A 23,239-nucleotide genomic window follows, 5' to 3' on the forward strand; every position below is an offset into this window, starting at 1 on the left:
GCGTGGCAGATTATTGCCACTTTTTGAAAAACGAAATTATTTGACGTGCCGTTGAAAATGAATCTTAAAGAATTGGGTGTGCGTTTAATCTTTAGTTTATGTTTAAGAGGTGTTTTGATTGTGTATTTCACGTTTTTACTGCATATTTCGCAAAGTGAGTTTAATATCCTATCATTTTCCTTCTCTCTCTTTTTTCTCAGATATCGCACTGACCTGCAGAATGCTTTTAAATTCCGTACCTCTTCAAGCGAAATTCACCCAAATTTGGCTTCGAGGCTAATTGTGAACACTTTCCGAGGCGCATCGTACGACGGGTGTGTTTTTGTGTGTGAGTGCAAGTCTTGTGGTTGAATTATGAGCGTTTTTACGACGACACTAAACGACAGCAAACAGCCATTTTCGCCCGTTGAACGACATCGACGGAACGCGCGGAACGACGACATTCTGCACAACATTCCACGTCGGGCCGCGCTTCACGGGCCATTCCTTGACTCGGCACTGATACCGGAAAATTCTCTGCAAATGCCCGAGGAGGCGCTCCACATACTTAGCGCAAGAAGACGCTAGGAAGAAACGGTTGAAAAATTGTTTCATTTTCAACGCCACGCAAACCGCCGCACGATGAAAGCTCTTCGTAAATTATCGCATTTCCTCAATCTATATTTCATCTGTTCCACTTTTGTGACCTTGCCTTCAGCGGCCTCTTCGACATGGGAGCACGTAGGGGGAGGACCCGGTGGGTTGGAGATGAAAAATCTATCCGCACATTCCGTACAACATTCGTCAGCGAGGGAAAAGCACGCGTCCTGGCAGCCAAAACGCGAGGATACCGTCGCAATGGGACAAGATAAATCACCGACACTCGATGGTCGAAGGCAATCCCAACGGCAACGTCCTAAACTCGACTCCGACGAGGATGGAGACGACGATGTCCGATTCGGTTCGGTTGCGGCTCGCAGCAGGACAACTTTTAATCCGCTTCGACGCGAGGAGCACGAAGGACGCTGGCAAACGCAGGTCACCACGACGTCACCCCGCTCGGTCGATAAATCCGAAAACAATCAACCGGAAATGAAACTTTCCCGTCGCCATTGGAATACCCGCCGGTTGAACGATGACGTTGATGACGACGATGACGTTGTCGACGCGGCGAAGGATGATTACTACGACACGCCGACGGTCGAGGGCGGCACCAGCGAAGGTGATAATTATGAGGATGACAAAATAATCAATTCGGGATCGTTGGACAACTTTTTCGATATGAAGTCGTCGTCCGCTTCGCCGTCATCGTTATCGTCGTTGTTGCCGGGAGCAGCAGGTGTCGGTTCGGAACATCGAAGGGGTGATTTTAAAAACGGTGCGTCAAAGCCGGATCTCTTCGGAAAGGACTCGCAGGATATTGAGGAAGAAGACGACGACGCGAACGAGGGTGACGATGAGGACGAGGACGATGAGGACGAGGACGATGAGGACCGCGAGGAGGACTACGGGGAAGCGTCCTACGGTGAGGATATCCTTCCGCCGAGTGAAGCGTTCGGAAGCTTCGGTGGACGGACGGATGATGGGCTGAAGGTGGAGGAAGCGCCGTACTTCCTGGTTGAGCCCCAGAGCACTCACGTCATCCGAAGCAAACCGGCCGTCCTGAAGTGCAAAGCTGCTAACACGCTGCAGGTAAGAGAGGGATGGGTGGAAGTGGTGGGAGCGAGAGCCTTTTAATTTATGCACCACAGCAGCATTTTGAGCTGATCATAAATTAAAAGGGCTCACGTTTGACGCCGACCGATGGGTGGATCCCGGGATGGATTTGGCTGATGAATCACCGGATCCAGTTCGGAGCGCGCGTCCTGATTGATAGTGCATTGTTTTGACACTTTATTTGACGGTTTAATTTTCCAATCTCCACACGCTAAAGGGTTCCATTCCTTTTTTGCATCGTTTGAATATTTTTTCTTTGATTTATTTATGGCGAGTGTGATGTTTCGAATGAAATATGGAAACATTTTCAATTAAAAAGTTTAGTTCAATTTGTGATGAACGGGTTTGTTTGTTTTTTGGAAAACACTTATGACACACTTTGATATTCATAAGGGAGTTTTGATTTAAATCCTGTTTTTATCCTAATAACTATGCTCATTGAAACTGTTTCGAAAACAGTTTACCATGGAATTTTGTATAGTTCAATGCATTAACAAAACTGCAACAATAACTGCGTTTTCAAAATCAAATCAAAATATCGTCTAAAGCAATAAAGGCTGCTGAGGAAAAAGATTTCCTACTGATAAACCATTCCCGAGTTTGATTCGTCAAGAAAACAGGGCAAAGAGCATGTAATCTCGCATAAACATTCACTTGATACCTCGCTTACTTTGCATAATACGCGTGGCGCCGGCCTATAGCATTGTGGAATTTGGGGGATTTTTTTGTTGTTGCTCCCTTTCTTATTCCCAAAACACACATACACAATCTCCCACAATGATAAGAAAACCCGCTTTCGCCAACGGCATGGGAACAGTCGGCCTATAATGCTAAGTAAAACTCCGGAAGCTTATGGGTGCTTGGAGTCTTCCGGTATGCAAAGGAATTTACAGACTAAAGAAAACATTGCTTCTTGCTCCCGCTGGGTTCTCCAGACCTCACCGGATTTGGTTTGTTACCGTTGCTCAAGAGTGAAAGAGTGGGAAAAGTTTGCCCAAGTAGGTTTTCCACACGAGTCACACCAGAAGTGTTGAAGAAGATAGAAGGGAAAAAAGTGTTCTTAGAAAACAAGATGAGAAAACAGGGGAAAACCCCCAAAAGCAAAACAAAAACCCATCCTTGATCTTCGCTCATTCTTCTGGAAGCTGTGAAAAGAGCATAAAGGAATTATTTTATTCAAATGTCTCATCCTTAGGGTCGATCTTTGGTCCGATAAGCTGACCATCGGTTCGTCTTTGCATGTATGAGGCAGAGGCGGTTGAGAAAAGAAAAAACCTAGAAGGGAAAACTAGACTCCGATCAAGAGACGTCACAAACGGTTTCGCAGTCGCAACCTCGGGGAAAATGTAGCAAAGCAAGACAACACCCTTAATATTTAATTCATTCCTCACACTTTTTGTCGGGAGTGTGTTTCTTGGAATGTTCGCCAAGATTTAAGCTGATATTGGGAAGATTTTCCTCCACCACACACGCAGAAGAAGTTTCTCTTTCCCCAGTTGCCACTTTAAGTCCTTTCGGATATTGGGTACGGTGAGTGTGTGTGTGTGTTTTGTTGCTGGCACTTAAGGGTTACGGCTAGCATTTTTAGTCTATGAATATTTTATCAACTTTGCTTATACCAAACGGCCACAACAAGCTGAATCCAAACACCGCCAGAAGAGTTGCAAAATAGAGAGAGTCCTGCACTATCTCTCTCTTGCTCTCTCTGGTGATTTGAACAGGAAAGGATTGATGCGAACGAGTCCAGCGAGTTAGCCGCACGGAAAGGATTCTTAATCCTTTTAAGACCAGCGGAGGCCAGCACGAGGACAGGTTATGTTTTATTCAGCGTTCCGGAGGATGCAGCGATAAATTTTATCAGACGGCTTACGGGCACAGATTTTGCATGCATAGTTGTTTCCGTGACTCTGAAGGCCGCGAATCCGAAAGCAATGAAATGCGGCTCGACATTTGCTAAGTGTTTGATTTTCTCGTTAATGTTCTCTCCACCTCTCTTTTGCTTACGGTCTTTCGGTTTCTCATTGCAGATTCATTTCAAGTGCAGTGGCAGCATAAAGCCACCTCCGTCGATCGAGGAGTCGCACGTGGATCCGCACAGTGGCGTCCACTTTCAGGAGGTGACGGCCACGATCTCGCGCGACCTGGTGTTCGAGTACTTCGGGAAGCAACCGTTCAAGTGCGAGTGCCACGCCTGGTCTCCGCGCGGGAAAGCCGTAAGTCAGCCGGCTTCGATCGTCGTTGCGTGTAAGTGTGTTTTTACATCTTGTTTTTAAATGTTTCTTCAAGTAGCTTTATTCACACTGAGGCGAAAGACAAACAAGTCATTAAAAAGAACGCTTTCAAAACGGGAGTGTTTACATTGTATTGCGACACACTTCGACGTGATATGTACAAGGTGTTCGTTCAAGTCATCGCAAGAAATAATTACAATCAGCCAACCTTTCATTACGATAATAAAATATGGGAAAAGTTACGAGACTTTCACCACCTCTCCGCTGAATTAACCTCCCCTTCTTTAGATTGTATGCTCAATGCGAACGCCGAAGAACTTAACTACCGTGTAGAACCTGTACCTTCTTTCTTCCGGAAGTGGCCGGGGAAGGTAATAAAGACGCGCGCTCAGTTCAATATAAAGTGAAAAGCAATAAAACACCTATTCCTCCATTAATTACTTGCCATCTTCGGCCTATGGCTTGTTGAAAAGCGTAAAGCCCCAGGTCGCTCAATATTTTATGGTGAGAGTTTTAAACCATCTTCACCGGAAGCGGGATGGTAGGTGGTCGCGGAGGGTGAAACTCTTTTCGAGGTCGGTTGGTGGTTAAGCTGCCTACCTGTTTTCTCACCGTAAATCCAATAAGAAGTCGACGCCTGGATCGCACTCGCGTATTATGGAGAGTTAGTGGTAGTGAGCAGTAGGGCTTCCTTTAACACTTCCAGGGGGAGTATGCTTTCGTCCTCGCGGTTGTAGGTGAGGGAAAACATCCACCACGTCAACGATCCCCAGAAACAACTTTTTGAGCCACCTGAGACGTAACGAAACATCGTCTAACTGAATTGTTAGGCGCAGCTATTTATTTGCCATTTTTATTCGAAGACGCTCGGGAAATGCCATCCCCTTCTTCGAGAGGCTTGATGGTTGATGCTCCTGATGCCAGGGAGGTGTTGCTTCCGATTTGGGAGCGAGGAAAAGAGAGACGGCGTAGAACATCCGCTTCGAACTCAAAGAAAGGCCTTACGCCATCACGGTACGCAGAATGTGTAATGTTCAGCATAAATTTTAATTCCAACCCATAAAAAGCTCGTATTACTTTAGATCGGAGGTAAAGGTATTACTCATTGTTTCCTTCCTGCTGGGTCCAGAGTCTTCGTCTTCGCAGGGAGTCGAAGCCCATCATCGCGGGGATCAGTGTTTGTGGCAGTCCCTTCCAGCGACTGAGGGAGAAAGAGTGTTGTTTTCCATCCCCGAAACTCCCCCTCACCGGAACTAAACCCCACTCTTATTGGCTTTCGTTGCGGTTAAAGACATTCAAAACATGTGGTTAATACTTTTGGCCCGCGTTTCGCGTCGATGGGGAAGGAAGCGCTGATCCAGCTGCTGCCACCAAGACCGATCCACTTTCCACCTCGGTAAAACACGTTCCAGTGGCTGGAACTCGACCTCTCCTTATGTCGCACAGCGTCATGCCGTAAGCAACGGCAGCGTTAAATGGAGGGAAATGTAAGAAGCCAAACGATCGGAAATGAACGAAATGGTAGCAGTCGGTAGCTTAAGACATTTTCCCCAGGCCTAGGCTTGGGGAGGACAATCTTAACGATTTTTGCTCCGGCTCAGGCTCGATGAGGTTAGCAGGAATGATTTCCTTTAATGGACGTGAATGTTTGCAACTTGATATAAAGTTTACCGGTACCAGTTCATGTTCCCGGTGTGGCTTCCTTGGCTTCTTCTCTTGTGTGCGTGTTCACCAAAAGATTAAATTAAATTATGCTCTCGGTAAGCTTGTTTTAATTTGATGTAAAATTTTATGAAATGTGGTTTCTTCGAACAACGAAGTAGGAGACATTCTCACGATTGTCAGGATTTCAAATTCAGCCAACGTTTTTCCGGGGAGAAAGAGACCCTTGTGAAATTTGTACGGGCAATGAAACGACAATCGTATTTGAATCATAACCGCCATCAAACCACTCGATTCAGTTGGAACCTTTGTATCGCGCTGCAGTTCCTTTGAAGAACGTGCAGCGAAACTGTCGTAAAGCAATAAAGTGCAATAAAGCGCAGTGAAAACGCAATCGCTCTGTCTTCGACTGGAGCATACCGCTGCCATCTTGCCAACTTCCCACGGGAAGCTGAATAAATTGGGTACTCCACAAGGCCACAGCATTACTCAACATCAATTGAACCAAGCCCGGAAGACGGGCGGGGATGAAAGAAAGCAGCCCGCGATGGTGCATCATAAATGGTTAACTGTTAGTTCGTGCTCGCGGGATGGAAAATTGGAATCTTCAGTTTCCCCGCAGTATGCTGTTTTTCGGTCCGGAAATTCGCCCATATGGTCCATATCTTTCGGCTGCAACCGTTTTGATATCACAGCGTTGTGAAAATGCTGGAAACTGGGAATAGTTCTGGGATAAGAAAATCGAAAATTAATACAATGTACATTTTCCTTTGATGGTAACGTATGTTTTCTTAATCGCGCTCATGCATATCAAAGGAAGGACAAAGACCTCTCTTTTCATTGCTCACTCTTTGGCAATGAAAAGAAAACGATTTTGTGTGTAGAAATAACAAATTCGGGTTCTTGAGAATTCAAAATGATTGTGATGAAAAATGAATGTTCTTTCGTTCAGATCGTTAATCAACCTAGAATAGAACAAACGAGAAATAAAGTTGCGTGATTATTGATATATTTATTGCAGTCTTCCTCGGTTCAACGAACACAGTCAGACATTGCAATCGAACATGTTCCCAATTAGTTGGTTTTGCGTCTCGTAAGATTTCTTAGAAATATGTTTGCCTTATTAAAAACAACGACAAAAGGGTGTTGAGAGCACGAAAAACCCCACAAGGAAGTAGCGCGGAAGGAACACCGTTGTTCAATATGTTGAAGTCGTAGTTCGCCGAAACATGATGTTCGTTAGATGCGTCTAATTTATTGAGTTGTGTGAGAAGAAAAATTGCTCAAATCGCCTTGTATTTCAACAAATTGTTAATAAAAACTCCTTAGTAAAGGAAAGAGAACATCATGTTCCCATGTTTATTACCGTGGACGCGAAGATCTTGAACGATCTTTGTGATGGAATGGTGGTTCGAGAGAAGAGAGATTGTGAAGTGGTGCTCTAGCACTGGCAACTGCGTGAAATATGGAGACGGAACCAACAAACAACCAAAACACCCCAACCAAACATAAAAAGCACCCAAAATGAAACCCAAATGAATTTCGAGCGCATATGTTATCCGCCTGCACCTCCCCCTTCGTGGCGGGTCATAAATCATATCCGCTTCGGGGACAGCATATGAGCGGAAGAACAATTTCGGTCGAGAGAAAGACGTGAATTCAGGAGACGTTGGCAATCAAATAAGGGGGTTTGGGGCATCGCTCGCCCCGCTAAGGGCCTAAATTCTAAACAAATATCGCCCAAGGCACGCTGGCCTGCCTGAACGTGCGTTTATTCATTCTGGCAACATGAGCACCTTTGCAGCGAGCACGAGCGATAACGACGGCGGAAGTCACGGAGCGGATGGCGGGAACAAAACGGTGACTTGTTCCGCTTGGCGCCAGTGTGGGGTTCCTTCCTGAGGCGAATTCAACAATTGAGTCAGCTGACATGACGCGATGCGAAGGTTGTTTATTTTTCTGTTCTTGGGGAATAATTGGTCGGTTTTGGAGCCAACAGTTAACCTACTTTAGCGGGATGCTTGAAAACGCATCCAATGGGAAAATAAAACGAGTGTCATGACTACAAAACGTAGAACATAAAATCAACTAAAACCAAAATGGATCGTACTAAAAGTCCCGGTTATGGTCCAAAGAGCTGGTGCACGATGCAACATATTTGCGGATGCATAAAACACTGAAACATGACAGATTAATTTATAGTCTTTTCCTCCGACGGTTCGTTTAATGAACGAGAAAGGGAGAATGAAACCTCAAACACAAAACAAAGATCTAAGGTAGAAGCTGAAAATAAAATGTTGCTTCGAAGAGAATGCGCCAGCACAAAAGTGAATCATCTTCTTCTCGTACTCGTCCTAGACTCAGAAACTCTCGATTTCCTACACTCTAGACAGTTTTACAAATCGTTGCGGGCCACATGAAACATGATTCATTTTCGGTAGTTTCGTTTTATGGTGCCTATTCGCATGCGAGGATTCGGTTCATAAAGTTTGCAGTTCATAAAACACCAAAATGTTTCGCAATAATACCCTCACGGGTCGTTTCAAATGGCACATTTTTCCACTGAGCCCCGCTGATTGTGCTTTTCATTTGCCTTTTCCAACGTTCGTTACAGATTTGAAGAAACATTTCGAGCTCCCGGAGACGCACATCCGGGCCGAAGCTGGAGAAAAACTGGAAATCAAATGCATCGCTCCGAAGGGCTATCCGAAACCCCAGATAACGTGGCTGAAGAACAACTTTACCATCACGTCCAGTCCGCTGCTGACATTCACGACCGAGGGCAACATTGTGATAACCAGCGTGAACCTGCAGGTACAGAAGGTGTCTCGAGTTCCCACCGGAATCTATTAATATTCAATTCTATTTACTCTGATGCCATCCTGCATTAATTCCCACGCATTATTTCCCTCAACCAAGCCAGAATGCTCTGGCGCTTCCCAGCGAATCGCTTTCGATTGAAAAGTGTGCAGTGAAATTGTTGTAAATCTTTTAATGGAAGTTTGTTTTTACTGTGCTTTTTGTTTCAAATTTCGTCGTCCTGTCATCGTCGACCTAAACCAACCATTCTCATGGGAAACTTGTGGAAAATAAAAGGACATCGGGAACTATACATGCGTCGCGGAAAACATCGCTGGCAAGAGGACTTCGGAATCGATTGAACTAATCGTCTATGGTAAGTAGAGAGTCAAATGCACGACATGGCATTCCGCTTTACTTCAAAAGTATTTGTATGAATACATGAAAGCGAATTGAATCGTTATAAAATTAAGTTGAGTAAAATTGTTTGTTTTGTTAGAGTTTCAAGTTAATGTCTTTTTCAACCAGGAAAATAACTATATTTATTAATAAATTGCTTCTATAGCAAATTAATGGAGCGAAAATGCTTGTCGCACCTGATTTAGCTGCTTTGCCATTTTTACAAATTCAAGTCGCTATGGGTGATTCAACACCGGAAGCGAAAGGTCAAGGAACATTACCAAACGGTGCAGTGATGCAGAAATGCTACTTCGTGGAATGAAGTCAAATGCCACAAACACCACCAGGATCGTTCTATGCCAGGAATGTTGTAGCAACGGCTGCAAAAATATTTCATCCACTGGTGCCGGCCAAGAATTTGTTGCGCTAGAACGAAAGTGGTTTGCGCCACATTTAATTTGTGGGTTTTCTACGATTTCTAAAAGGCAACAAATTTTAAGGTCAATAACATTTTCAATCAATGGACGCAGAGGCCATTTTTATTTACCAAACAAATCCAGACATAACAGATTTGTTCCTTTCAAAGCCATCGATTTTTAACCTCAACGTTATTTGACCAGGAATGCAATGAAATATCAAATTTGAGAATGGTGATGTTGTGGAATGCGCCCAAAATATGAATCAGAATTGATCTGCTTATCTGGTACTGTATGCTTTTGACCCACACTCCGACAAGGTTGACTTCTCCTGGAATGATATTTTTTTGATTTTGTACTTCAAGATAGAGTGAGTTTCATCGCAACATGGACGACTTTCCCGGCTATGAGGCAGGATAAACCTGGAGGCAGTTCCGTTAATGTATTTATCTTGTTAGTTGCACGGTTTGATGGAAAACGATACCTCAACCCGGTGCCGTATAATTGGAACATCTATTTTGGATTTTCAAGGAATCAGCTAATTGCTTGTTTTGATTCCAGTCCTAGGTAAAGTCAAATTTCCTTAGGGCTTGGATTTCTAGCAGGAGATATCTCCTGTCAAAAACATTATGGAAGTTAAGCAACATTACATCCCTGCAAGAGCCTTTACCGTGGTATTTCATAGGCCATTGGATAGATATTTCGGGATAGAATCCAACGCCATAAAATAGCATTTTACTATACAAGTCAAGCGCAGTATCAACACTTTGCCGGCCGGCACCATTGTAACCTTCGGCAAAATCCTTTGGAGGGTGATACGTATCGACTAAAGCGGCTTTTCAAAGTTGGAAGAGATGAACAAGGCGATGGTTCATAGGACATTGTTCAAAGCGCATACTAAACTACCTGCTCAGCGATGGGTGAATCTTTCAAAGTAATGGTATCGACTATGATGAAAAGTGAGGAACTCTAATGAATGTTGTTAAACTCTACCAGCATATAATGTTGTTTGGAATGTTAACCACACGAAAAGGGTTTTGAAAATATTCCAACATAAAACTATCAATGTGTGTCACGTAGTTTTGATGATCTTAGGTTGAAATCGTCAAAAATTGTGATTCTTTCACATTCCCTGCAAGAAAGATTCGTAGGCCTTAAAACAGAGTCGCGCTCTGGGGATTGAAGTTTCAAACCTTGCTCGAACATGACGAACATCTGGGATTACATTCTCGAGATCTGCATATTGATACAAATCGACCGTGATTCAGGCAAGCTGCTGTCAATAGACTGGGAAATGTAAATTTGAGACTTCACTTTCCCTCTCTCTGCTATGATTCAAATAATTCAAACATCACGTCGCCAGTTTGGTAAAGTTCTCGGTAAAGTTTTTCCATCGGCAAGTGGTAAAGCTAGGGCACGCATCTGACGAACGTAAACTGGCGAAAAGAGGCTTATGTTTTTCTGTTCCCGATGGCGCATCATGACTTGCGAGCACTAATACAAGAATAATCAACATTACTGGAGGAATGTTTCTGAGGGAGACAATCCGAGCCTGATGGAAGATTATGCAAATGAAACCTTTTACTGTTTACAAGAAGGTGTTTTGGGATGTATCGTCACTTTGCGCGAAGTCTGTAATTTAGTGTTTGTGTGTGGGAATGAAATTTGTTAAAAACGTGGTGCGAATGTGCTAGTACACGAACAGTAGAAACGGGATTTCACACCAAATTCTTATTTACGAGAAAGAAACCACAAATATCGACTCATTTCATGAATCCAAGAAATAGCTCTTACTTTTGTACAACGCATCGTTCTCTAGTTCTCGATCCATATGGATATTTGGGTCAAGCCAAAATAGGTTTGCAAGCTGCTTGCCTCGTCAGCTTTGAAAATCAATTTACTTCTCAACTCTCGCTTCGAGCTACTGTCAATTATTCTCACTCCCAACTCGAGCCTCGCGGGGCTCAATAATCGATTGGGTGGTCGTCCGAATCTGCCACCTTCGTCGTCGCTCCGAGGCCTTTTATAACGTGCGAGTAATCATACGGTAGACGGTTACGGTTCAGGCTCGTTGGTGAATCGAACTATCAATTTCAGTCGGCTCGTCGATTCGGCGATTCGGATCAATAACAGGATAAGCGGGCAACCATGGGAAAACGGCATCAATTTGCATATGCACAGAGTCTCGTGGATCAATGCCTCGGTTGCAAGATGTTTAGCGAAGCTCGTTGACTCCCGCAGGGGGAGTTGGAACCACCTTGGTAATGGTAGATTCCCGATCGATTGAACCACCGATACCGGGCTGCGTTTGTGCGATGCCTTTGAAGCCCAGACCGGCTGAGATTTATTCAATTGACGGTTTGTAACGTCAAAGCCTCTTTACTTGGCGGCGTTGGTGTGAACATAAATCGACAATGCTCCAACAATGGCCGGCTTGAGCATTTTAAACCGCAGTCGCTTGTTGGAGCTGTGGTAGGAGAAGTCAAAAGGTTAATTTCCTTGCTGAGACATTCTTGAGTCATATAACATTACGTCAAGTCTCGTAACTGATGAAGGGATGTTCAAAATAATATTTCAAGCCTTAAACACAAACATCACATACCTGGTCTAGATTGCAAACACATGCTTAGAAGCTTGTTTTCTCGCATTTAGTTAATTTATGTTGTCATCTGTGTTCTCGTTTACAGTGAACGGAGGTTGGAGTCAATGGAGCGCCTGGCTAGAATGTCGATGTCCGGGAAAACCGGCCCAGGGAAGGAAGCGAACGCGGACCTGCAGCGATCCCATTCCGCTCTACGGAGGGGCACCCTGCGTCGGTCCGAATCAGCAAAAGACGGCAGATTGTGTAACCTGTCCAGGTGAGCCCACACGTGCGGAGAAGTGTTGAGAGAAATCATATATCACCGTCACAAATCTACTGGCATGATTAATCGCCATACTTTAATCCTCTTAATGATGGTCATTTTCGAGGTGTTTTCTTATGTGTTTTATTTCTGGTTTTTTCTATCTCCGATTGCTCACGATTCGCACCTGTTAATGTCCCATAATCATGTTCTCAAATGGACCGATCGACACGCAGAAGACACACAAATTATCACCCCTAACGGATTTGAGGATAACACATTTGGTAAGTCGTTGCACGTGATGGGAGAGTGTAGTTTTTTATTCCATCGATTATGATTAGCATACATCAATACTTCGGATTTGAATTAATATCGTTTACAAACAAAGGCAGATGAGCTCAATCTGCTTCTTCAAATTCATTTGCTCGGCATGAAATGCACACATTCATGGTAAATTTAATTCGATAACTCTTTCGATAAGGCACGTTGAATAGCGACGTGAATAAAGAAGAAAGACTGGGTCAGGGTTTGTACCCATTCATCGTATCCCACATTCTTCGGAAGACCTCCCACTGAAACGCCCGAAGACGATTTCGAGAAAACAAATTAATCAATCACGTCGAACTTACCACACACGAACAGTTCCTTTTTCTTTCTTCGAATGGAGGGCGTTTCTCTTCCCACGAAAACGTAGGTGTGCTATTCGCATAATAATATGTTTATATCGATGCATTGAAATGCAAAGAAGAGTTATGAAAAGAGAGTGGTTTATAGATGGCATTAATGTTTTCAAAGATACTTGATTGAAAAATAAAAAAATAATTTAATTTCTCTAAGCTTTGGCAAGTCTGTGTACAGAAGCGTGAATTTCTAACGAATGCTCATTGAATGGTGGCATTTTATTTTTAAAATTCTCCTTTCGTACATCAGCCATTTTGCCAAATTTTCTAAAATCTCCCAATAATGAAAATTCTTTGAATTCTTCCTCACACACCATCTACCATTTCTATGAAAGGATTCCCTCCACTCTTTCTCGTTTTAAAATATTCGCAAACGATGTCAAATTCGTGCGGAAACGGTTGTTGTTCCCTTTTCTCTGCTGCTTACGTTTGAAAACCAATTTGGGGGCTTCCCATACGCCATTGTGTGCAGTGTTCGCCTCATAAAAGGGCCGTGCTATCAACAGAAGACCCAGGCGTTGCTTTACAGAATGTGTTCTATGCTTGTAGATTTCTTTCTTTGCAAAGATTTATAAGACACGTCTGCGCCATCAACACCGTTCGGCCTCAGCTCTATTCTAAAATCCAACTTCCTTCATGGAGCAGGTTCAGGAGCATGACTATCATAAAAATATCCACTCTCGGTTGGTCCTCGTTTGCCAGAGGTTAGCATATGAATGCAGCCTCTAACCTGATTTGCAATCTAATAGACATTCCTGAGCCACCACAGGAGGCAAGCAGGTTCGTTCGATCTTGTAGGAATGTATGATACCGCATAGACTCATGAACGCCTCGAGAAGCACTCGACTTGAACTGAAGTAGAAACTCCAACTGTAGCCTCTAGCAATATCGAGGTGGTTCTATTCTTCCCGTCATACTTGATGGTTTCGGGGGACAAAATTGTGGAGGTTCAAGCTCTTGGCCTATCCGGAAGAGGACCATTTTCAAGTGAGTCCTTGTTCAAAATCTTCGCTTTTCTATTTCTCTTGTCGCATGTCACCGCATTGATTAGGGACAAGAGAATACTCCGTGCCTGTGTGTTCGTGCTGAAAGTGTTGATGAATTGTAAAGGGGTTCAGAGATGCATTACGGTTATTTTACTTGTGCAAATTGAATCCCGCTTCCGTGATCCTTGTTTTCCAATGGATAATCCTTCCCCTCTCGTTTGTCCTCGTCTTTGTTCGATCTATCACTTCGTACTGAATCCTGCTAATCGGTTATGTTTTCTCCTGTTCGTTCGTCCACAGTGCGCCGTTGGTCCGCCTGGTCAGCGTGGAGTTCGTGTACGAACAAATGCACCCAGTCCAGGAGACGTGTTTGCCGCACGCAGACGGTGGACTACTACGATAAAGCGCTCGTGAAGCGCCATCAACAGTTGGCCGCCCTGATGGAGGACCACGACGAGCAGGAGAGCAGCGCCTACGGATGCCACGGCAAGGACCTGCAGACCATCGTTTGCCGCGGCGGTGAATGCAAAATTGATGACACAGGTGAGCAGTCCGAGTAAACCTGAGTGACAGTTTCGATGCATCAGCGGAATCGCAGCGGAACGGAAATGGAAATCCTTCGATAATCCTGTTGATTCTGTTTTTTCACGTTTGGTCGGGGTTGGGGTACAGGGTATTTTTATAGCGCACGGTTTCAACATTACATTTCATGTAAAAATGACGTGGAACTTTCGACGATCGAAAGGTTTATTTTTCAGTGAAATTGTGCATCGGATCATTGTTATATTTTTGCCTTCAACATTTTGACACTCTTTCGTTTTGTACAAGGTGGAGTAATTTCCATGATAACAATTTTCGAAAGGTTTACCCGTGAAAACGGTCGTCACTCATTGGTTTTGATGGTGTGCCTTTCGACAGAATCGGTCAGCTTCGTACAAAGAGCTGTTGTAAATTGATCTCGATTGGTGAAATTTTATCTACCACGATTACGAACAATGTAACGATTTTTATGAAAATGAATTTGTTATGATCATCTGGAAGCGAGGTACTTTTTCATGCGTCTGAAATAAACGGAACAGAAAAGCGGCCTCCTATTGTGAGATATTTTTTTTACACGATCTTTTTTCCGTGAAAACAAAAACACGCCGATGGATTCATGTGGACAGGCGTTGAACATTAAATGTACATTTTTAACACTTTTGTTGGGCGCTTTATTCATAAAATTGATTTACTATGGTCTCTCTGTGTGTGCGCTTCAACGATTATAGCGGATTTGTAATTGATTCATTTGATGGTGATGATGGTGGCGTGTACTGTTCTGAAGGTGCCACCATCATAAATGTCGCTCCGCGTATCGAATCTGCGCAGCGATTTCGTTAAATAAAATTAATGAGCGGTCATAATGCTATTCAGTATTTTATTAATGGAGCATTTTGTTAAATACTAGGTTTAAAAGTTGCGTGGGAAAAGGCGTGGTATTGACATACATTTTTTATTGAACAAACTCGAGCTGGATAAAGTTTGGCGAGGGTTGTTTTTAATGTCGTATGATGCCAGCTAACACTACCGATAATATTTATTTGAAAGCATTCATTTTCTATGAAGTACAAATGCAACATCCTCATAATCCTTGAAAGGCTTACCAATAGTATTTTGAGATGCTGGTTAACCCCGTTTAAAAACATTCCTTCACATAGTCCCAGAGGAACACTCTAGTTTCATCCCATCGGAACCGTGCATCCCATTCCCACAGGTCTCTAATAACCGACCCCGGGGATGGTATGCTATCCCACTATGCTGGTCTTTCCCCCTGAACAGTTCCAGCGTAGCACGCATGGGGCTTAATTTTAAATAACACCAATTAAAACGAAAGACAAGCCTCAGGATCCTATTTTTCGGGGCGGCTATTTTTCATCCAACCCAATGGCCCATTAACAAAAATGTGTTCCCGTATCGCAGGTCTGCCAACAGCCTAGGAACACATGTGAGGATACCTTTTGTTTGGGACTCAATACAAAGATCCCGTATAATTGGTGCAATTTTAATAGGGAAGGATTGCGCAGCATTGAATTTCCTTGGAGGAAGTAATATCCTATCAAATTACTGGCCTGTTTTTAAATACCCTCCGGGGGATATTTTTCTAACTGCAGGGTATTAAACGAATGACAATGGGGTGCATACGTTTGCAAACTCTTATACTTACATCGACGGAAGGTTCGGCAAAGGTGTCTGGCATTATTGTGTTCATTAGAATCGCATGTCCCACATTTACGAACAGCATTGAACAATTTTTTTCTCCTCTTTTATGGCATCTCTTACGAACTCGGTTCTGAATCGTGACATGCATTGAGTTCAATAGGACACATGATCTTACGTTGTGAGTTAATTTTTATTGCTCGAACTTGGAAATGATGCGTAACCTTTCGCTTAAAAGAATATCGAGGAAAATTGACGGGAAAGGGCTATCATGGCACGACCCAGTGGGATGTTGTATTGACTACCAGCAGAAACCAGATTCGGCAGCTAGAATGCGGGTGTGTTCGGATGGATTGAAGAAAGCGGCCGTCGAATTAAGACATTCAAAGCTATCAACGTTATGGTAGAATAAAATAAATTAATGTTCATCATGATGTCGGTTCTATGCATTTTTTTATTATATCTGTTCAATCAAATCGGAAAATATGGTACAAGAACAGTTGATGATCATTTCATGATGTCATGTTTAAAATATTTTAGTATCGGAAGGAAAAACGAAAGTATATACTAATACACGATGCAACAAAATGTGAAAAAGCCTCATACCACTAACAATGTAAACAACTATTGAAAGGAAAATGATGAACAGTACGCAAAATTTACTGCAGGTACTGGAAAAAAAGAAGTAGAACCATCGCAGAATCCATCTTCCACTGCACACCAACTGATGATCTACCATATTGGCCCGAAAAACCCGTAGTCAGCCATCCGCAATCATTGGTCGTGAATGGAGCCAATCTGGGCTTTTCCTATTCACCGGGGAAATATGCTATGAAAGGACATCGTCCCGGCGGAAGGTAGACCGTCGATGGCACCAAATGGATGGAAGCGAATCTCATCCTCCAGGTATTAGTACCGTTCGCTGGTGGTGCATTGCCATCAGTCACAAGACAGAAGCACTGCAGACGCAGTTTTGAAAAGCATCAACAATAAACATAATCATTCATCGTTCCAAACCCCTTTCCTCGAGGACGAACAAGGATCCCTAGGTTCCATTTTTCCATTTTTCCCTTCTCATAGAGAGATTGACGAAGACGAAAGGGATTGTGGCGATGGAAATCATAATAACCGCACTGATTACTCGCCAGGGGAATATTTATCCGGCTATTATGTGATCGTCGGTTGGTGCGCGAGTCAGAATAGATTCTTGATTTTCTCACTTGACGATGGTGGTGGGTTAGTGATGGAAAAGTCAGTAGAAAGTAGAACTGAGAGGGGACCTTCCTCTCAGTAAGGGAGCAAACGAGTGACTGGGGAATTGAGAAGTTTGTAATCGATATTGGTTCAAGCAAGCCAAGATATATTGGACAGACCTTGTGAATTTATGAATAAGGACTTAAACATCTTGTTGATTATCTGTTATGAAAATACTTCTTCGCAGAAGTTTTGAGCCTCTTTTTACGTTATGCAAGCATAAAGAAAATATAATAAACAAACATCATTGACAAAACTCTGTGTCAAAAGTCACACTGATTGAAAGTAAATATCAGTGCCATTGAATCCTCATTAATTCATTACTGTGGACAACATGGCGGTCATCGATCGGTGGAAAGTTTTCCAAAGTCATTAAGTCTATGTTTGTGATTGTTCGCGAATTAAGTCAAAGAGCGTGGAAGTTTTTAAGAAGTTGAGCGGAAAACTTTACCCATCAATTCATCGCCCAAATTCATTTGATTATCTCTTCAGGGTTCGGCATTGATTGCTTCCCGGTGCCATGTTGCCAACGATGTTTGTATATTGGTCTTTAAAAATAAGTTCGTCGGCATGGACGATGTTTAAAAGGCATGACGGTTCTATTTTGCTCCAATTCAGAGCTTGTGTAAAAAGTACGTTGACAAAAGACTGTCAATAGCGAGAAAACAAAAGCAGTTCTTCGAAAACCACAAACCGGCAGATGGCAGAAAGCCATTTGAAAACCACACCATGAGAGCGGCCCTGCACCTGTATATTTGCCGAACACTCCGATGTCATTATCTTGGGAAGGATGTCTTGATACGATTATCAAAGAACCTGTCTCTGACATTAAGGGTGGATGAGAAGAAAAGATCCATTTAACTGTTGTCTCACTTCATCTGTGTTTTTCGTCAAGTGGCTTTCTTGGTTCTGTTCTATACTGGGATATCTATCAGCACGTTTACTATTCAGAAAAACGTTCTAGATTTCTCCGACACGCCAGCTAATGGTCGCATATGAAGAGAGTAGTTGTTGAGTTCAGTTGGCAGAAGCTTCAATTGAAAAGTCTTAATGTTTGCGATGAACGAGGACTGCTTGCTCACGGACATATTCCATGCCGGTTGGTGTTCGCATTCAATGGGGACATTTGTCCTGTCGAGTGAAGTAAATGGCTTTCGAGTGAGCTTATGTTGCTTATGCTGTTGGTACACCTATGCTGCACTCAACCAGTTGCAGTTTTCTCGGTTATGTAAAAACACTCCAACCGGAAAAACTAGTGCACCAATGCAATGACTTTTCTTACTCGTTTACAACGTTGAGGCATGAAGAGGACTTTGCTGATGAGAGGACTTTTCATCCGCTTATGCTCGACGGTCGAGGAGTTTGCTCAATGGCTCGTGTCCTCAATGTAACGGTCATCGAGGGAGTGACTATTCATCTTTCATATGTTTTTGTGTCGAGGGTTTTAACATTTAAAGCCGCTTAGGAGAGGAAGATCCGGTGTGCGATTGGTATTACTCTTTAAAGTTGTATGCAGTCAAGATATGTTTGCAAAGAGGTTTTCAAGGGACGTGACGGCATTGTAGGTTCTGTTGGAGAAAATATTACACAAAATGTCAACTGAAGCTCGTATCTCGGTAGGAACTATGGAATTATTTTTAATAGGAATTGTCGGTTGGAATAATTTGCAGCATTTTAATATGAATTGTGATGTCCATTATGTCATTATATTGAGTATCTTTCGTTGACTGGTAAGTGTAGACCACTTCATTACACCACACTAACAGTTACTTATTTCGTTCAACCCATTGAAGCATTCGATTGGCAATTGAAACAATTCCTTATTTGTATAGCAACAAACTTCAAATATTTATGTGATAAATAAATTTATTTCAGCATCCGATTGGATTTTCTACCTCGGACTTGGCTTCATCGTGACGCTCTGTCTGACATTCCTGGTCTTCATGCTGCACATGAGACACCGTCAAAAGCTGCCCACGTACTCAATCACGCGAACGTCCCCCGACCAGCACACCTACACCCACGAGTTCCAGAAGAAGCTGACCATATCCTCCAACCCACCGGACATCAACATTCGCGTCAATGGGTACGAGTACTCGAACGGCAGCACGATGGAGGCGCCAAAGATTCCGAGCCAAAGCGTTCCACTGCTTCTGACGAGATCCGTCTCCGAGCACCACTACGATGAGCCGCAGTTCAACTCAGGGTAAGTCCCGAGCGGTGGAATGTTTGGTATATCAATAAATCATTTTTCTTGTCAATGATTTGGGTTTTAGTGTCGGTCAACCCCAAAAAAGACTTTTGCTTAACATGACTCTCTTTGCAAATTATCCTTTCGGTTTCAGTCAAACGATCCCGATGACCAAAAAGGATGATGGAAACAACGTTTACATCCAACAGAAGGCATCCAGCGTATCGGCTTCTCCACATCATCATCTTTACCATCAGTATCATTCGCTCGAGGCGAGCCATCATCTTCAGCATCGGATGGCGTCGTCACCGTCGGCATCACCTGCTGTCAGTCAATCTCAAAAGGGTCAGTATCGTAGTACTGAGTCGTTATCCGCCACGTCCATCACCGATACGTGTAAGTGTTTGCTCCGGGGTGTTCCAATAGTCACCACCGGATGAAGATGCCACCACACTTCGTTTGGTTGAATAATACAGCGGAAGTCGTCGTTACTGTCGTTGGCATAATATTGATGGTTTCAATTACCCTCTCTTTTCATCGACGTTGACAGCGAACTCAACGTACGCCATCGCAACCACCGACTCGCTGGAGACGTGCAGCTCGTCGGAGGCCATGTACAAATCCACGTCCGCCCGGCAAGTTGTCACCTCCGACGGTGGTTGGCTCGAGCTGGAGCACCTGCAGACGTCCCTGTCCATCCCGGAGGGAGCGTTGCCTGCGTCGCTCAAAATCAACGTGTTCCTGGCCGTTATGTACGACTCGAAGGATACAATTCTGGTCGAGAATCAGGTGACCCACATCAGCCCAACAGTTGTTTGTGGGCCAGCGAAGAGTAACTTCACGAAACCGCTCATCCTGCGGGTGCCACACTGTGCCGAGGACATTGCCAGCTGGAAGGTGTCTTTGTTCTACAAGGAGGAGGTCACGAACTGCTGGAAGAAGATCGCCTCGTCCGAGAACGACGTGCCGAGTCCGCAGGCCTACATCCAGCTCGACCAGCACAACGCGTACATTATGACGCGCAAACTCGGCAAGTACAGTCTGGGTGGGGAAAGTCTTGCCCCGGAGGTCGGCGTTACCAAACGGTTGAAGGTTGTGATGTTCGGGCCGGCGAGAAAACCGGACGCGGACTTTAACATCCGTGCGTACGTGCTGGAGGACTACCCGAGCGCACTCGAGCACTGCACCGGGATCGAGGGTCGCCTGGGCTACTTCCAGATTGGCCAGAGCTCGCCGTTCCACTTCGCGAACAGCAAGGAAGCGATGACACTGCGCATCAACTGCTCCGGTGGTTGGACAACGGACGCGGAATGTGCCGTGCAGACCATCCCCTTCAATCACATCTGGAAGAACATGTCGATCCTGCACTGCGAGTTCTTGCTGCGCAAGCTGGTTAACGAGATGCCGTGCCTTCGGCTGGAGCTGTCCGCCGAGCAGGACAACGGGGCGAAAGTGCTCGTCACCTCCGTGGCATTCTCGTGATAGTACCTGGCGCGGGCTCTCCAGAAGCTGATGACCATTTAGGACCGCGTGGTGACCGCATCCTTCTATCGAATACTTTCTCAAGCGAAACACATACACAGATACCCCCAATAGTAGTTGCTGTTAGTTGCGCACCAACGTTGATACCAAACGGAAAAAGTCGCTAGGCGAACGAAAAACAAACATGAGGCCCTTATTAACACGTACGAAACGAAACGATAGTGTAATCATTTTTATTCCACCCCGCCCCCATTAAACATAAGAATCGTCCGTTGTTGCAATGACCTTATTACCATGTAATCGGTTTAGTGATTGTTCAAAAAGTGGATAAGTCAAAATAAACACTAACGCTAGGGAGTGAAATGTGGATGAAATTGTGGAAAAGAAAAACCTTCTCATAAGAAACGCCAAATAAAAAGTAACGGGAAAGTTATGTTGCTCGAAAAACTAGATCTTAGGCACAGGTATTCCTTAAACAGTAAGTCATTTGTTTGTCCTTAAAAGTGGCTCGAGGCCAAGTAGTGGAACCGAAAAGGGAGTATTGTATAAAAGTTGTACCGATTTTGGCGAGTTCAGGTTTGCGTTCCCTCGAAGTTTATTTATGTCCTCAGTAGCACTATTGACAAAGACTGATTGTGAGGAACAATAATAAAAGTTGATATAGGAATGAAAACGATTTGGGTGTTTGTGTGAAGTTATTCTTTGAGATTCCTAACCAAAGATTGGGCAAAAAGGGTAATAAACGGAATTTACGCGGAAGAGATTAAAGCTTAACCGTTATGTGATTTTACTAATTAAATTTCTTTCCACAGTTCGTCCTTTTGGCTCTCTTTGTCCAGTTTAAATGAACCTTTAGCCTAAGTACTCATTAAACCCGTCCCTCTCCTCATCACAGAACGAAAATCCAGCCTCGTCCAGCTTCCCCACAGCGCTGCACCGATTAACTCGGGATGAAATATGTGTGTCCCACCAGGGAAACTTAATCAAACAAACGTAATGGAGCGGCAAAATAATGTAGATTATTTTTCGGATTCCATTCTTTGTCCCCACGTGGTCGTCCTGGTTGTGGTGTTTCCGGTACCAGCATTTAAGTCGTACGTTTTTCGCACCGTTTTTCGGCTGCCGTCCGTTTGTCTGTCCGGCTGCTCATTTGTGGACTTATCTGGTCGTGTTAGGTACGAACTCACTAGACCGTAATTTGATTATTTAAGCATTAAGAGCGCTAGGCTTAGAGGTCCCAAGGATGGCAAACCACGGGAAGCAAAGTGCCCAAATGTGGAACTATTCTGTTTAGCGCCGAGCACACCTACGGGCAAATAATTGAGAATTATGTGGACTTAATCCTGCTGTGAGACATTGTTTTCCAAATCTTTGAAACAAAGTCGATGAAGGGAAGTATTCTCTTAACATCGGTATTTACTTTTCAACTAAATTTATAAAATATTTGTTATCAAAATTTGTGGATAGGTTAAATTACGTAATTCAAACCAGATTGCGTTTGTCGTCTTGAAAAGCCTTCGTCAGCCCACTCTAATAGCAAGCTTCTGCTCTTCGAGATCCGAAATATCAAGCGCGGCATGGTGTTGATGACAATCGATTTGATTTAAAGTGATTCGTATTCAGATTGCGCACCACTCGTAACATCTGCTTTGTAAAACTTCGTCTCGAATTGATCTCAGATAGAGCTTCCCTATTGATTGGCTGATAGGGGGAGCGAACTGCCAAGAAACCCCAAGTAGATACAGATGGCATATGGTGTTAAGTTTTAAATAATGTAAGGATCGTGCCGTTCCTGACGAAGTCTCTTTGGTTCTCTCTATCAATATCAGATTTGGGTCGACACCGACCGGCACTGGTGTGCACGATTTTTGCATGAACGAACAACAAATAAAGCTTGACACGGAGGCAAAGTCTTCCGTTTTGCGTATTTGGACAAGGGCTGTTTCTTCATTCCTTTTGCCCATTTCAGTATTCGAGATCATCATTTGATTTCGAACCGGCTGCCCTGCCTAAAGGTGTGTGACACTGTGTTCTATTTATGTGCGAGATTTCCGCTTCGTGACCGGAAGCTTATCACGCTCATTCGCAAACCCGAACGACCGGAAAACTAGCACATTTTCACCTTTCACCGACACGATCGAGAACCGAAATGTCAACCGAAGTTCACTCTCAGCAGCTAATGGCACATGAAACATGTGACCCAAAGATTTAGGTCAAAGAAGAAAAAGTGTGGAAGGGTAGGATGGAGGTTCGGGGTCAATGGGTCGCTTGTGATACACAAACGCACATACGGAGCCAATCGTATGCCAAAACCTGCCGGGATAACAGACTCCCAAGATGGATCCGAGCGACGGCTAACGTCGTTAGGATAAATTTATAATCATCCAACGCCACATGCTGCGAGT

The 23,239-nt window shown here is 43.9% G+C and overlaps 1 protein-coding gene across 1 annotated transcript; it reads left to right on the plus strand.

The window, feature by feature from the left end:
* The first annotated feature begins 621 nt into the window (after positions 1 to 621).
* On the plus strand, positions 622 to 20,834 carry LOC131293134 (netrin receptor unc-5-like). The gene is made up of 10 exons (XM_058321212.1): positions 622 to 1,671; positions 3,723 to 3,939; positions 8,203 to 8,402; positions 8,685 to 8,763; positions 11,890 to 12,060; positions 12,282 to 12,329; positions 14,012 to 14,254; positions 19,037 to 19,367; positions 19,507 to 19,748; positions 19,903 to 20,834. Exons 1-10 carry the CDS (start codon positions 622 to 624, stop codon positions 20,832 to 20,834), a joined length of 3,513 nt encoding a protein of 1,170 aa, XP_058177195.1.
* The last annotated feature ends 2,405 nt before the right edge of the window (positions 20,835 to 23,239 follow it).

Source organism: Anopheles ziemanni, chromosome 2, assembly GCF_943734765.1.
Source record: "Anopheles ziemanni chromosome 2, idAnoZiCoDA_A2_x.2, whole genome shotgun sequence".
Classification (NCBI taxonomy): Eukaryota; Metazoa; Arthropoda; class Insecta; order Diptera; family Culicidae; genus Anopheles; species Anopheles ziemanni.

Excerpts from the sequence above, each read along its gene's own strand:
- LOC131293134 (XM_058321212.1), top strand. The coding sequence starts at position 622 with ATGAAAGCTCTTCGTAAATTATCGCATTTCCTCAATCTATATTTCATC. Across the intron at positions 8,403-8,684 it reads TAACCAGCGTGAACCTGCAG|GACATCGGGAACTATACATG; the intron begins GTACAGAAGGTG and ends GGAAAATAAAAG. Across the intron at positions 19,749-19,902 it reads CACGTCCATCACCGATACGT|CGAACTCAACGTACGCCATC; the intron begins GTAAGTGTTTGC and ends CGACGTTGACAG.